Consider the following 13,744-nt stretch of genomic DNA (forward strand, 5'->3'; position numbering starts at 1 on the left):
AGCTATTTCGGCCCCACGTGTAGAAATTCGCCAAAATAGCTTGTGGTGTATGCGTGCGAGTAGATGTAATCGCCTCACCTCGGTTTTCCTTTCGTCGACTGCGAGTCTGTCTTGCGGTATCCGATCCTTGAAGCTTGCCCCGACCCAAAGAACACCAGGAATAGCAGCTGCTTCTCCCAAACCTAGACCGTCGCTTAACACGTCTTGTCCTGACCACAACCCCGTTCGAAAAGGGCACGAATCCCGATCGAGGCTTCCTCTGCCCTTTTCCCTCTTCCGGTCAACTCGCCCTTCCGGTCAGCCTCCTCAGACACTGACGTCATACCACACCATTGTAATTAGCTGCGATTCATCACAGCAGCAGCAACATATTTAAAAAGCGTAAAAGTAAAACGCAAAGGCATAAACCAGCGAAGGACACATCTACGTGGTTCGGGAATGTGCGAACGTTGCTTTTTGATGATAAATCCAGCAAGCTTGAGCGCTCTAGTGCTCTTGTTCAAGTTGAGTATGAGTGATAGAAGATAGTCATTGCTGCTCTTTTGGAGACAGAGCCGTCAGAGAAGGGTCAACGAATCGAAATGGATCTCGGCTACGAATACTTTTGTGTTTACAAAACGACAGATGGAAAACGAAGGAATGGAAAACGAAGGAATGGCGTTGACTTTGCTGGCGATTCGATTCCTGTGGTTCATTCGGAACAAGATATTGATTTCATATTTTGGCACAAGGCCAGTAGTTTTGTAAAAGGGATTTAGTCGATTTCATCGAACACAATGCTCAACTTGTACTTATTTTATCGACCCCGAAAGAATGAAAAGCAAAGTCGATCCCGACAGTATTTGAATTTAGAATGTAAAGTCGGACAAAATGCTGCTGAGCATTTTTTGCTAACGATTCTGCCAGCTTACCGCATTGCTCGGAACAAGATATTAAAAAAAAAAAACGAACCTCTTTTCTACTTCTTGTACTCCTTTTGGATTTGCAATAAGGAGACTTAGCTGACGTTTATGCCTGCTCCATGAAAGACATATGTGAGACTAGATATGTTCAAGTTAACACACTTGATGTGGTGGATTGTTTTGTTTATATATAATATAGATGCAGGCGTGGATGTGTGGTGAGAAACTTGCTTCCTGGTTCCAGTTTCAGCCCACCTTGGGCAAGTGTCTTCTACTATAGCCTCGGATTTGGTAGGTGGAATCTGAAAGAATTCCGTCGTGTGTGTGTGTGTGTGTGTGTGTGTGTGTGTGTGACCACCGCTTGGCAACAGGTGTTGGTGCGTTTACGTCCCTGTACCCTTGCGGTTCGGCAAATAAGAACAATTGAATAGGTACTAGGTTTTTAAAAAAAATTAGGGTTGGTTGTCGATTTATTCGACGAAAAATTCAAGGTGGTGTCCTAGCATGGCCGTGGTCTAATGAATGAAACAAGTGCAAGATATATCCCTACATTTAGAAATCAACTCGAGATTTGGAACACTGGAGAAACGAGTCTGGTCAGGCAAAGATTTGAAATTGTTCGCCAAGTTTCGCATCTATGATTCTTGTAACATCATAACCATGTTATACTAATCCGAGTCATGGGCCCCGTATCAAAGAAACATCAAAATACTCGAGCTATCTCATTACGAGTATCTAAGGCTTATATAAAACATCAGTTGGAAATCGTTTAGAGCTGACGCAATAATACTAGATAAGGTGAATTGTCTCAGTATGGAATCACCTCATCAAATATCGTATGCGATGAGTAATTCGTTTCATCCGTCTTGATGGCGTCAGGCTTCCAAATCGATTACATTGTAGTTTGATGCTGCTGCCTTCATCCGCATTTCACGCCACAAACTCTTGACAGAGTATTTTACTATTGATGCTAAATGGTGTCCGTATAAGTTTGTATAGTAAGATACCATTTTTCCTTTTTGAGTTATGAAAAGTGCACGTGTGGTGGTTGCATCATATCTTGAACTGGTTTGCTGTAGATCCTCTATGTATATATAGTAACTGGTGTCGTGTTCATGGTTATTGTTGCGTTATAGACACTATTGCTTGAGAGGCAATTTTCTTAAAGAGGTCGTTCTACAATTGCAATTTATTCAGTGTATGGTTTAGGTTTTCACTTTCAAACAATTTTAAATGGTTGCAACTGGTTACAGTTTTTCCAAAGTTGTTGGTTGTGGAATATAACAATTTTACGCTGTGTTTGATTATCAATTTGTAATACTGTTGATCGGGGCGTAAGTGTTTTTGCAGTATTTTGAAAACTAACTTAGCTATTAAGTTGGAAACTTATATATTGAAAGGAAACTAATTTTTACAATTGATATATATATATATATATATATATATATATATATACTTGATAGGTTATCAGCAAAATTTTTTCATGTGACGTTTGTCTCTGTATTCGATCCAACTTATATGCAGAAACTTCCAGAATACAGTTCGAAGTGTGTTGGTGTGAATTCAAATTCTATCGATTTGACGTCATCTTTCTGCTTGTCAGGGTCGATAAAATATGTCGAAGTAGAGAATTTCAGTCGATTAAATCGACTGTAAAACATATGACCTTGTGCAAGTATTAGAAATTAATATTAAAACAGATGTATTTGAATTACAGTTAGATCATTGGAATTTAGCTATATACCTTTACATTCTAAGTTAGTTTCCTACTGAGGTAAACTTTGTCCCTCAGCCTTCGAGAGTTAATTTATATATCTCTTTTCTCAATATGTGTAATCTGCCTCAATATTATAAACCATTGCTAATGGAAGTGTTATTGGCGGAATGTGGTCGATAAAATGCCTGATATTTGTCATTTTACGTTCCGAGTTCTAATTCCGCCATGATAAACTTTTCATTTTAGCGATAACAAAAGGCTCAGTAATGTACTAGTGCGCTATAATCAACTATTTACACTCCAGAAATGTTTGTTCTTGCCAGTAAAAGAAAAATCAATATTAACAAGCGTTTAAATTCTAAGTGTTCAGTGATTTCTATAGCTAGAGCGATTTTATGGCTTGAGACAGCTGGTTTTGTTGTTGAAAACAACGTTACCGACAGAAGTGAAGGAGATTAACTGAATACCAGTAATTATCTACCCCCCCCCCCCCAAAAAAAAATAGAAAGCAAATTCAAGTAGGGCAGTATCTGAGTAAATATATCCTTTTCTACTCTAGGCACAAGGCCCGAAATTTTGGCGGGGAAGGGGCCAGTCGATTAGATCGACCCAGTACGCAACTGGTACTTAATTTATCGACTCCGAAAGGATGAAAGGCAAAGTCGACCTCGGCGGAATTTGAACTCAGAACGTAAAGACAGACGAAATACCACTAAGCATTTCGCCCAGCGTGCTAACGTGTCTGCCATCTCGCCGCCTCATTATGAATAAATATATCATCGCCCTGGGATTTGAATTAATTATGTAACGAGTCAAAAGAAATAAGGCAAAGCATTTTGTCCGGCGCTCTAACGATTTTGCCTGCTCGTCGCTTCTTAATGGTTTCAAATTTTGGCACAATACCAGTAATTTAGTGTGAGTGTGGGGAAATAGTCGATTACAGTACTTGATTTCAGTACTTGACTGGTACTTTATTTTTGTCGACCGCAAAAAATATGAAGTGCAATGTTGACCACGGTGAGATTTGAACTCAGAGCTTTAAGTGTCGGAAGAAATGCAGCTAAGTAATTTGTCGGACAATCTAACGATTCTGCTAGCTCGCCACTTTAATAATAATAATAATAACAATCCTTTCTACTAGAGGCACAAGACCAGAGTATTGTGGGTGTAGGTGGGGTGGAGTGGGGGCTAGTCGAGTTCATCTGTCCAAATGCATGACTGGTACTTATTTCATAGGCCTCGAAAGGATAAAAGGCAAAGTCGACCTTAGCACAATTTGAACTCAAATGTAAAAACAAATGAAATGCCGTTAAGAATCGTGTCCGGCGTGTTAACGATTCTTCCTACTCGCAATAATAATCCTTTCTACTAAAGACACAAGGCTTAGAATTTGGGTGAAGGCTTTGAGTCGATTACATCGACCCCAGTATACAACTGGTACTTATTTTATCGACCACGAAAGGATGAAAGGCAAAGCCGACTCGGCAGAATTTGAACTCAGAACGTAAAGACAGACGAAATACCGCTAAGCATTTCGTCCGGCGTGCTAACGTTTCTGCCTGCTCGCTGCCTTAATAATAATAATAATAATGATAATAATAATAATAATAATAATAATGGTTTCTTTATTAACCGCTAAGAGTTTACAAACAAAGGATACAGTGCTGTAAACGATACAGTGCTGTAAACCCAAGGATTATATGGAGGCTTGTAAACAGGAAAAAATAACGAAAGCTAAGGAAATGCTGGCGATGTATCAGCTTCGCTTCATGTGTCAGCATAATCAGCCGCTTAACGTTGTTCACGACAAATGGAGTGTCTGATCAGTAGATTAAATCCCTTCCACAAAAAGTGGAAGAGCAGGCGTTCCATCCAGTGAGACATGAACTGGTGCAAAGCACGAAAAATCAAGCAGTAATATGTAAAGGTGGCGAGGAATGCGTTTGTCACCTCATCCCGACCTTTCAGAAATAGCATCGTTGCGGCCCATTTCTGGGTGAGCTGTCCCAGTTCTTCCCCACTTGAAAATCTGGACCAAACTAGACACGTGTAATTTAATAGTCCGGCGTTCCACGTCATTCTTGGATGGCATGGGCCTGCTTCTCTAGGTATCGAGCTGTAGGCCCTCTGAATTGTCACCGCTTCGTAGTCCCTTAAATCGGAACCAATCACCTCAATGTGTCTGATGTCCGACACCAAAGCGGTGATGTTCGCAGATGCTGACACGATTCGGCGTCCTACTTCGCACGGGATGCCCCTCAACGTCTCTAGTTTCCGCAGCAAAGACTCAAGAGTCAGTACCTAAAATAGAGATAAGAGGGGACGACCTAGACGGGCCGAGTGTATGATACTGAATGCTTTCGACAGGTGACCATTCGGCCGAATCACCAAGTAGATGTCGCTGTAAATTGCGGCAGTACATCGATGGAAGACAGGACTGAAATCGGCCGCCATGAGAACAGCCACCAGATAATGGTGGTCGACCCTACCAAAATCTTTGGATTAATTTAAGATGATCAGGTTCCTATCCATGCCAAGTTGTTTACCCATTTTTTTTTATGATGTACTAGATGAGGTGGAGTTAGTTGTGGAGAAATGTGCTTGGGATGATGCATGTTTGCCAACCTCCTTACAAAGATCCTGGCCAAAATTTTGAAGTTTGTGTTCTGCAAATAATGGGTCGAAAGTTATTAATGTGATCTTTCTTGTTTGGGTCCTTTCTTCGGAAAGCTACTGTTCACCGATTTACAGAACTGGCAACTCTCCCATTCTGCTGTCAGTTGCAGTAGATATCTGCTAGAAATTTCCAAACTAGTCTGGTATATACGAGTAAATTTCGAAAGGCAGACCTTTCAAACCAGGAGATTTGCTACCCTCCTCCCATGCAGTCAACCATCGGCTTTACGCAACACTCCACTTCTCGTACTGATGGTCGCAGTAGACCGTCGGGCAGGCATTGAAATCCATTCTGCTTTTCAGTCTGCCATTCGTGTCCCAGCTGTCGAGTGAAGTGCTGCTGAAAAGCTGCACACGTCTCCTTTGGGTCTAGGAACACGTGTTCATTACGGTCCACTAAAGACTGAATTATTTTATTTTCCACGTTGCCCCACCGCTACTTGGGTCCATCGGACAGCTTTTATACCCTCCTGTTTTAGAGCACCTGCCTTAACTCGGGCTTCATATTAAAGAATTAGTCGAAAGCATTCTCGTTGCGAGCACGTCGGCTGCGATGTCTTGCCTACGCGTCTCTTCTAGGTTTCTAAGAGACTTTCCCTCTCTTCTATTTTTCTCTATCACCATGACCTTACTAAACCTAACTAACTCTACTGAAAAATTGTTTGTTGACGATTGTCCTTGTCAAAGTCCGCTTAATTCGCTAATCCTATCTTTGTAAGGTTGGGAACGGCGCGGTTTAGCTTCTAGTAACCGAGTTCTTGTTCACGAAGCCTGTCTAACACAATTGACTGTGTAGCCGACGATTTTAAAATGAGGACAATTTATGCTCTTCTTATCTACTAATCTACAGAAGACTCTAGATACGACCTGAATGACCTGAGGTGGTTTGTCACATTCGAGAAATCCACTTGTTACTAGCACGTTTCCCCCACCCCCACTTTTTCGGATTATCGAAAATTTTGTAGCAGTTTTAAAACAAAATATGGTCAAATGACTGAAACAAGTAAAAGAGTAATTGTTTGTCAACTAACAAGTCAACAGATATCATTCAGGGTCGAAATGCTAAACAGTTGTGAGGGGAAAATAAGAAATTACAGAAATTGTACAAGAGATAAAAAAAACATCATCTAAAGTGTTATATGAAAACGATGGCAAGAAAAGCTCCGATATGGCCAACACGTGCAGAAGAAAGCAAGAAACTGAACCGTATGGAAATGGATAGAGAAGAATCGTAGAACTGGCTGTAAAGCGCATTAGTCAAAGCTGAGGCTGAGGGATGTTTGATTATGATAGATTTATGGAAGCAGACTATCTTAAGTGACTACAGAATATGTGGAGATGGAGATGAGACAATTAACCTTCTTATCAATGACTGCCCAAGGGGGAAATCCTCTACGAAGGGGTGCTGAAAGGTTCCTGGTTTTGGTTAAAAGAAAATACGGGAAGACCAGTTAATTATGATTTTATACAACATATTCCTCTCTCGGATTCACACACATATTGCAATGGTCCTTCGGTTTTTCTAAGTCCAGTAAAAGAACTAGGAAGTTTGAGCCTTCAACCAGGCCTTTCATGATACCCTTAAAGACAGGAACTTCACAGTACCCCTTCATATAGGCAGAACAGATCTGGGGATCTGTAAGGTGTTAAAAAATGTCCCAGGGAATGGCAAAGGGGGCACATTTTTAGTTTATCAATCCATAGAAAAGGAGAGATCAAGAATATTAGGCTGGCTATTGTTCAGGACTGCAAAGAAATGCAGTAATTCCCAATCGAAGAATCAGTCCAGACAGAATGTAATGTATCTCGGATATAAATATATAAGTTTTCTAGTTATAAAGATCTGGAAAGAGAGATAACCAAATCTTAATGACTAAAAACCCACGGAATTCTTATAATAATTGGTGCTTTAGGTATAATTAAAAAATGTCCAGCTGCATCACCATGTAGCAAGGCTTACAAATATGCAAGTTATATCTCTCCAGTTTATTGTCGCATATTGAATTTAGGTTAATTCACCTTTGTGATTCTCTCACATCTACCTTTCAGGAAATTCACTGGATAGCTGCTCCTCGATCTCCCCTCAAACATTCCTCTCCAAGTGCTTGATGCATGCATGCCTAAGTGGTTTAGAAGTTTGGTTCGCAGTCATGAGGTATCAGTTTCGATTTCACTGCTTGACATTTTTGGCAAGTGTCTTTTTCATAGCCACGTGTCAAGCCTTATAAGTAAAATTAAACTGACGGGAACTGTCGAAGTCCGTCCGACGAACTGTATCTATAATTGAAAAACCCAGCTTTGGGTTCTGTTAGCCTAAACTGTAAGTCATCTGATAAAAACCATCATTTCTGGACAACTATGGTCATAAGAAATCAAATGCTTAATTCTACCACCATACACTCAGTGTATGCTGGTAGAGTCGGTTGAGAAGACGGTGGAATAACAAACTAAAGTATCAAATGTCTATTTTATTCATTTCTATATTTCTGAAATGAGGAATTTTTATATTATGCATTAGTCGGAGTGGTCCCTCAACTTAATTGCTGCTTTCACTGCATTTCGGCTGTTATATACTTCACCCTTCATTCGGGTGTCTTGTGGTTCATCTTAGTGCCGAGTACTGGAATTGACCTCAGAACCTCTAGGTGACTGCACCGCATTTCAGCATCTTTATCTACTATACTATGCTCTTAGGCAGTGTCAGAATGAATTTTTAAGTCTTATAAACCTTCATTGATGTCATATTCCGGCTCTGTACCGATTGGGTTATACAATTCTATATTTCTGAGACGAGCAAGTTATATAACGTCTGTTTCTTTATCGATTATTTCTAATTATCCAATAATTGATGGTTATTCCTACAATACTTAGTGAATGCAGAAATTAGGTCATAACTTTATGACTTTCCAAGGTGTTACCAATCAAAGAGAAGATAAATCGCTACAATAGAAAAATCACGACAGAGTATTACCCTGGCTTATTCTACTTCACTTCTTGTTCACTTATTTACTTTACTGCATTAACACCTACCAGTCGGGTGATTAAATAACTAAGACTTGAATCTATTATTTCTGGTATGTGCAACACAAAAATGTACATGGGAAGAAAAGTATTGCAAGAAATATATGTACAAAATGTATAAAAGATCTTTGCTTTAAACAATAACATATACAACATAACTTATATTGATTTGTAGGATGGTATACTCACTTTAGAATGGAATTTGCAGTTGTATCGATTAACCTATCCAAACAAAGCAGTCGTACTTAAAACCCATCCCCACAAAAAACCAAACCTTCTCTCATTCAATTATTCTTAAAAAATACATTTAAAAATTTATTGAATGAATTCAATAAATTTGACAAAATCTTTTTATGAGATCTCCCAAAATAAGTTTTATAGTAGAAGAAAAAATTTCATCCGAAGACTAATTTTATTTCAGGACCTGAAATGATTCAATAGATCGTTGATACTATTAAGAAAAATAACTTGAACCTGAGAAAGGAATGTAGGTGACAGCCCATTATACACACATGTTTATACTGCAAAGGAAAACGGGTACATAAATTGACAATTCGAAGGTCATGAAATTTCAAACCACTGTAGTGGTCCTTTACGTTAGAACATCTTGATTCCTCCATTCTGTATTGATCTATAGAGCTGTCATTCAATGCCGACATTGACTGAAAAATAAATTTCCATCAGAGTCGATCACTGGGCTATCAGAAATAGCTGTATTTTAGACGCAGGGACTCAGCATTGAAAACCAATAAACTGCGATGTTACCAGTCCACATGATGGTAAGCTCTAGAACACGATCGATTAAATGAGAGCAATGGAGCGCTTTGTAAACTACCGACTATGTCACACTTTCTCCCATTATAGCTTTCATTTATCCGGGTTCATTTGTTATAAAGCTGTTTCCTTTCTTTCTTTTTTTATATCGGATGATATTACATACAAGAACTGAACTGAAACGCACGAATTATCAATTCCATGATTCCATCTTCAGTCTGTTACATAAGAACGAAACTTAAAATAAAACCGTTGCAATGGCGACGCTAAAGAGAGAAGGTTAAACCGATTTTACGGAAGGAGAAGAGAAATTTTTAAGCACGAAGTGCCTTTAGTGATCGACCGACTTTTCAGAAATAACAGTCACATCCACTTTAATTTTGTGTTGTAAAAGGAAGCAGAAACTGGATTATATCATGTTAAACTCTTTTAAACTGATCAGAAGATTAAATGGATTTGATAATAGGTCTACTCGATCAGGGCTGACCTGGAGTTAAACAACCGATAAATATTATATACCTGCATAGATATACACACGTACACACACACTTACGCACAATCAGTGGAAATCACTTTTTATGATCACTTTGGAACTGATAACATTAAGCAGGGGGAATAGCAATATTCTGGGCAATTTCTAAGGCAGCGAGCTGGCAGAAGCGTTAGCACACCGGGCGAAATGCTTAGCGGTATTTCGCCTATTTTTACGTTCTGAGTTCAAATTCCACCGAGGTCGACTTTGCCTTTCATCCTGTCGGAGTCGATAAATAAAGTACCACTAGCGTCCTGGGGTCGCTCTAATCGACTGGCCCCCTCCCCTCAAATTTCGGGCCTTGCGCCTAGAGTAGAAAAGAATATTCTGAGCGATTTTTGGGACCTGCTAATTGTGATAACAATAACCGTTTGATAACAATTTCCGTGATTATAACAAGCATTTTCCGTTGCGTCTTGTGTGCTTGTGTATATATATATATATATATATATATATATATATACACACGTCTTTCTCTCTCTTTCATTCTGTATGTACATTACACACATAGAGGGTGAGGAATAGAGATAAATAATAAGGTTTTGCGTGTCACACTTACTTTGTCATACATGCATAAGCTTGCAGGCACTCGCGTAGCTAGACAGTGTGCCCCTCGGAGTGGCTCTTCCGTTTGCCGCCCCCGGACCCTACAAAAAACATTGCCCATAGTAGACCCAAAAGTTCCGCCCCCTTGAAAATGTTGCCCGGGGCGGACCTCCCCTACGCTAGTGATCAGAAAATATCACACCCCATACAAATAACCTATCGAAAACAGATGTAGATCGTTGGCGCATCGGCCGAAATGTTTAGTGGTATTTCGTCCGGCTCTTTACGTTTTGAATTCAAATTCTGCCGAAGCCGACTTTACCTTTGATCCATTCAGGGTCGATAAAATAAGTATTAGTAAAGTATTGGGGTCAATGTAATCGACCAGTCCTTTTCCCAAAGTTTGCGCCTATAACAAAAACTGATCTTACATTATTTACATTTGACGGATATTTGTCCTCAACTTGTTTGTTGTTAACACAACGTTTCGGCTGATATACCGTCCAGCCTTCATTGGGGAAATTTTGAACCTGGGTTCCCATTCCCACGGGCATATGGCGTAGTGGTTAAGAGCGCGGGCTACTAACCCCAAGATTCTGAGTTCGGTTCAAAGCAGTGGCCTGAACAATAATAATAACATCGAAAAATACCTTAGGAATGAAAACCCAGGATCGAAATTTCCCCAGGACACCTGATGAAGGCTGGAGAGTATATCAGCCGAAACGTTGTGTTAACAACAAACAAGATGAGGACAAACATCTGTCAAATGTAAATAATGTAAATAATGTACATAATTCCTCATCTCTTAAGTATAGAACTGAAAAACCGATCTTTCTTCACGGATCAACTCAACTCTACGAATAAAATACTGAATCTATTTCTTTTAGCTACATATTTCCACAAAATTTCACAATGTATTTCTATGTTTCCTTTATAACAGCTATAAAAAAAAACACGCCTCACGCTCGCGCACAGGCATATACACAAGGTTTTCGGTTTTTATGTCTCCTTTTTCAAGAACAGCTTAATGTATTTGCGAAAAGTCAAAGGCGTTGGAGGGTACAGAGATTAAAGTTGTAGTTGGGAAAGACTTACCTGTCGTGGAAGAGTGGAAACTATCTGAATATCGGAAAAGACTTATTTGCATCGGGATGATTCGCACTGGGTATCAAAATGCCCTCATCATAACTCCTGCTCAGTGCTCTGTGAATACTGTGAAGGCTGTAAGACGTGACATGGACGGCTGCAACGAAGACAACAAAGTTAGGACAAGCATAAAGAGGCACAGCAGGCGTTCTGGCTGAATTCGCAGACTGGGATTCACCCAACAACTACAGGACAAAGTGATGGAAGATTTAAGCAAGGAAATCTGTGCTTTGGCAAGGGAGATGGCTGTTGGGGTCGGTACCATGAAACTGGCCCTGAATGTGGACCTTCGCTACCACTCGTAGAAGAGGTGCAAGGATCGAATTCTGGCGGTCAAAGCCAAGGAGAACAACTTCACAGAAACAGAGAAGCTCTTGAACAAAGTGAGTCAACACGTTGAGCCGGGGATGATCTGATGCTCCTCAGATGAAAAGAACTTCTGCTAGGATCAGTTGCATGATACCCAGAACAACTGATGGCTTGTCTGCAACTGATGTGATGTCCCACATGTCATGAAAACCAAGTTCCCCTAAACTGTGATGGTTTTTGGGTGCGTCTCCACTGAGCGTGACGTCATGCCACCTCACAACGTTGAAGAAGGCTGGAGGCTACGTTCAGACGGCTATGTGAAGCTGCTGGAGACTGAGGTCAAACTTTGGCTGGACAGAGTTGCAACTTGAAGGCCATATGTGTGGTAGCAGGATTCATCTCTTTGCCATAACTCAGGAAAGAGCCAGAAGTAGTTGTCGGAGAATTTCTACGACTTCAATTTCTGGCCTTCTTAATTCCTTCGATTGTAGTCTCATGGATTACGAGGTGTAGGGCACGGTTAAAAGAGACACCACCCTCTCAACCTGCAACAGCAAGGCCGAGTAGGTGTTCGAAGATCTTCCCAGGAGCACAGTGAGGAAAGAATGTCCCAGGTTCCGAAGCCGTGTTGAGGCCATGGTGGAAGCTGAGGGCGGCTACTTTGAGGAAACTTATCTCCCTGCCAAAATCTAATTGAGATATTTTTAAAAAGTACTTTTAATTTTGCGTGGGATATTGTGTTTTCTTTTCATTTTATGCAAACTGTCAAATTTAGCTCGGACACCCTGTATACCATACTCACACGTACCATCACACGTACCTTTCATCCATACACAGACACATGCACAGCAATGCAAAACCTTACACGCGTGTAATCAACTAACATACACACAAAACATATACGCACACACGGCATTCACACATACATGCCATTCACTTCTTGCCTCCCCTTATGATCACTGTCTTAATTGGGAAACCCCTTCCCCCTCTTACATTTCCACTTCATTACTTCTCAGCATGGCAACAAACTAATTACACGCGAACCTTTTCCCACAGATCTTTGCTCTTCTATTTATTCCTTCCTAGAGTCCAATACATTCTTGTTCATTCCTGCGTGAAGATAATATTACAAGTTTATATTTCTGTTCGTTTAACTGCCTAGCTTTTGACATACTTCCTTGGGATGAAAGGCACGTCCTTCTATGAAAATCTCAAACCATTCTTGTCTAAGGTGAAAAATCGATTTTATCTATAACACCCAACGAACGAATAGGCAGAAAACTGACTGTAGCAATGCAAATACCAAACTTCATAGCTTTTACTCGGATCAGCTGTCAGTAGGTCTCGTGCCAAGCGAATAATAATTCAAAGTGACTATTGATCGAAACAAATCATTTGGAAAAACCTATAACAAAGATAGTCCTGATACTTTTCTATTCAAGTATTAGGGAGGTGTTACCTTTTCAACAGCAGAAATTTCCCAGCAACCATGAACAATGGACGGTCTAATGCTTAATTTTAATCCAGCTCTATTGTCATTCTGTTTTATTTTTAACCCTGAAGCCAGTTTGATTAAAAGTTATTAGACACATTAAAGAAATTGGTTTAACCATCATGAGTACAGCTTATATAAATATAATTAGAGGATATATTAACCTTGTGAAGGGATGGTTGCATCCAAGGAAATACTGGTTCAATACCTGGTATTTTGAGGGAATAAAGTTCTCTTAAAATAATATGCATATAGTTTATATCCATTGAAAAGAAGGAAAGAAAAAGATAAGTTGATAGTGGCTGTGTGGTAAGTAGCTTGCTTACCAGCCACATGGTTCCGGGTTCAGTCCCACTGCGTGGCACCTTGGGCAAGTGTCTTCTGCTATAGCCTCGAGCCCACCAAAGCCTTGTGAGTGGATTTGGTAGACGGAAACTGAAAGAAGCCCGTCGTATATATGTATATATATATATGTGTGTGTTTGTGTGCCTGTGTTTGTCCCCCAACATCGCTTGACAACCGATGCTGGTGTGTTTACGTCCCCGTAACTTAGCGGTTCGGTAAAAGAGACCGATAGAATAAGTACTAGGTTTACAAAGAATAAGTGAATAAGTCCTAGGGTCGATTTG

General features: G+C 40.1%; 1 protein-coding gene across 2 annotated transcripts in view; it reads left to right on the forward strand.

Annotated features, from left to right (window-relative positions):
• LOC106867732 (CAR1 transcription factor) overlaps window positions 1-13,744 on the forward strand; it is a 24,930-nt gene that overhangs the window by 7,214 nt on the left and 3,972 nt on the right. The window contains exon 2 of one of the 2 annotated variants that reach the window (XM_052975466.1): window positions 7,345-7,450. The exons of the other annotated variant lie outside the window; for it this stretch is intronic. Within the exon in view, the coding sequence (XP_052831426.1) occupies window positions 7,412-7,450 (39 nt within the window). The 5' untranslated portion in view covers window positions 7,345-7,411. The remainder of the gene's footprint in view (window positions 1-7,344; window positions 7,451-13,744) is intronic. 2 annotated transcript variants of the gene reach the window in all.

The sequence above is a fragment of the Octopus bimaculoides genome, chromosome 2 (genome assembly GCF_001194135.2).
Source record: "Octopus bimaculoides isolate UCB-OBI-ISO-001 chromosome 2, ASM119413v2, whole genome shotgun sequence".
In the NCBI taxonomy this organism is placed as follows: domain Eukaryota; kingdom Metazoa; phylum Mollusca; class Cephalopoda; order Octopoda; family Octopodidae; genus Octopus; species Octopus bimaculoides.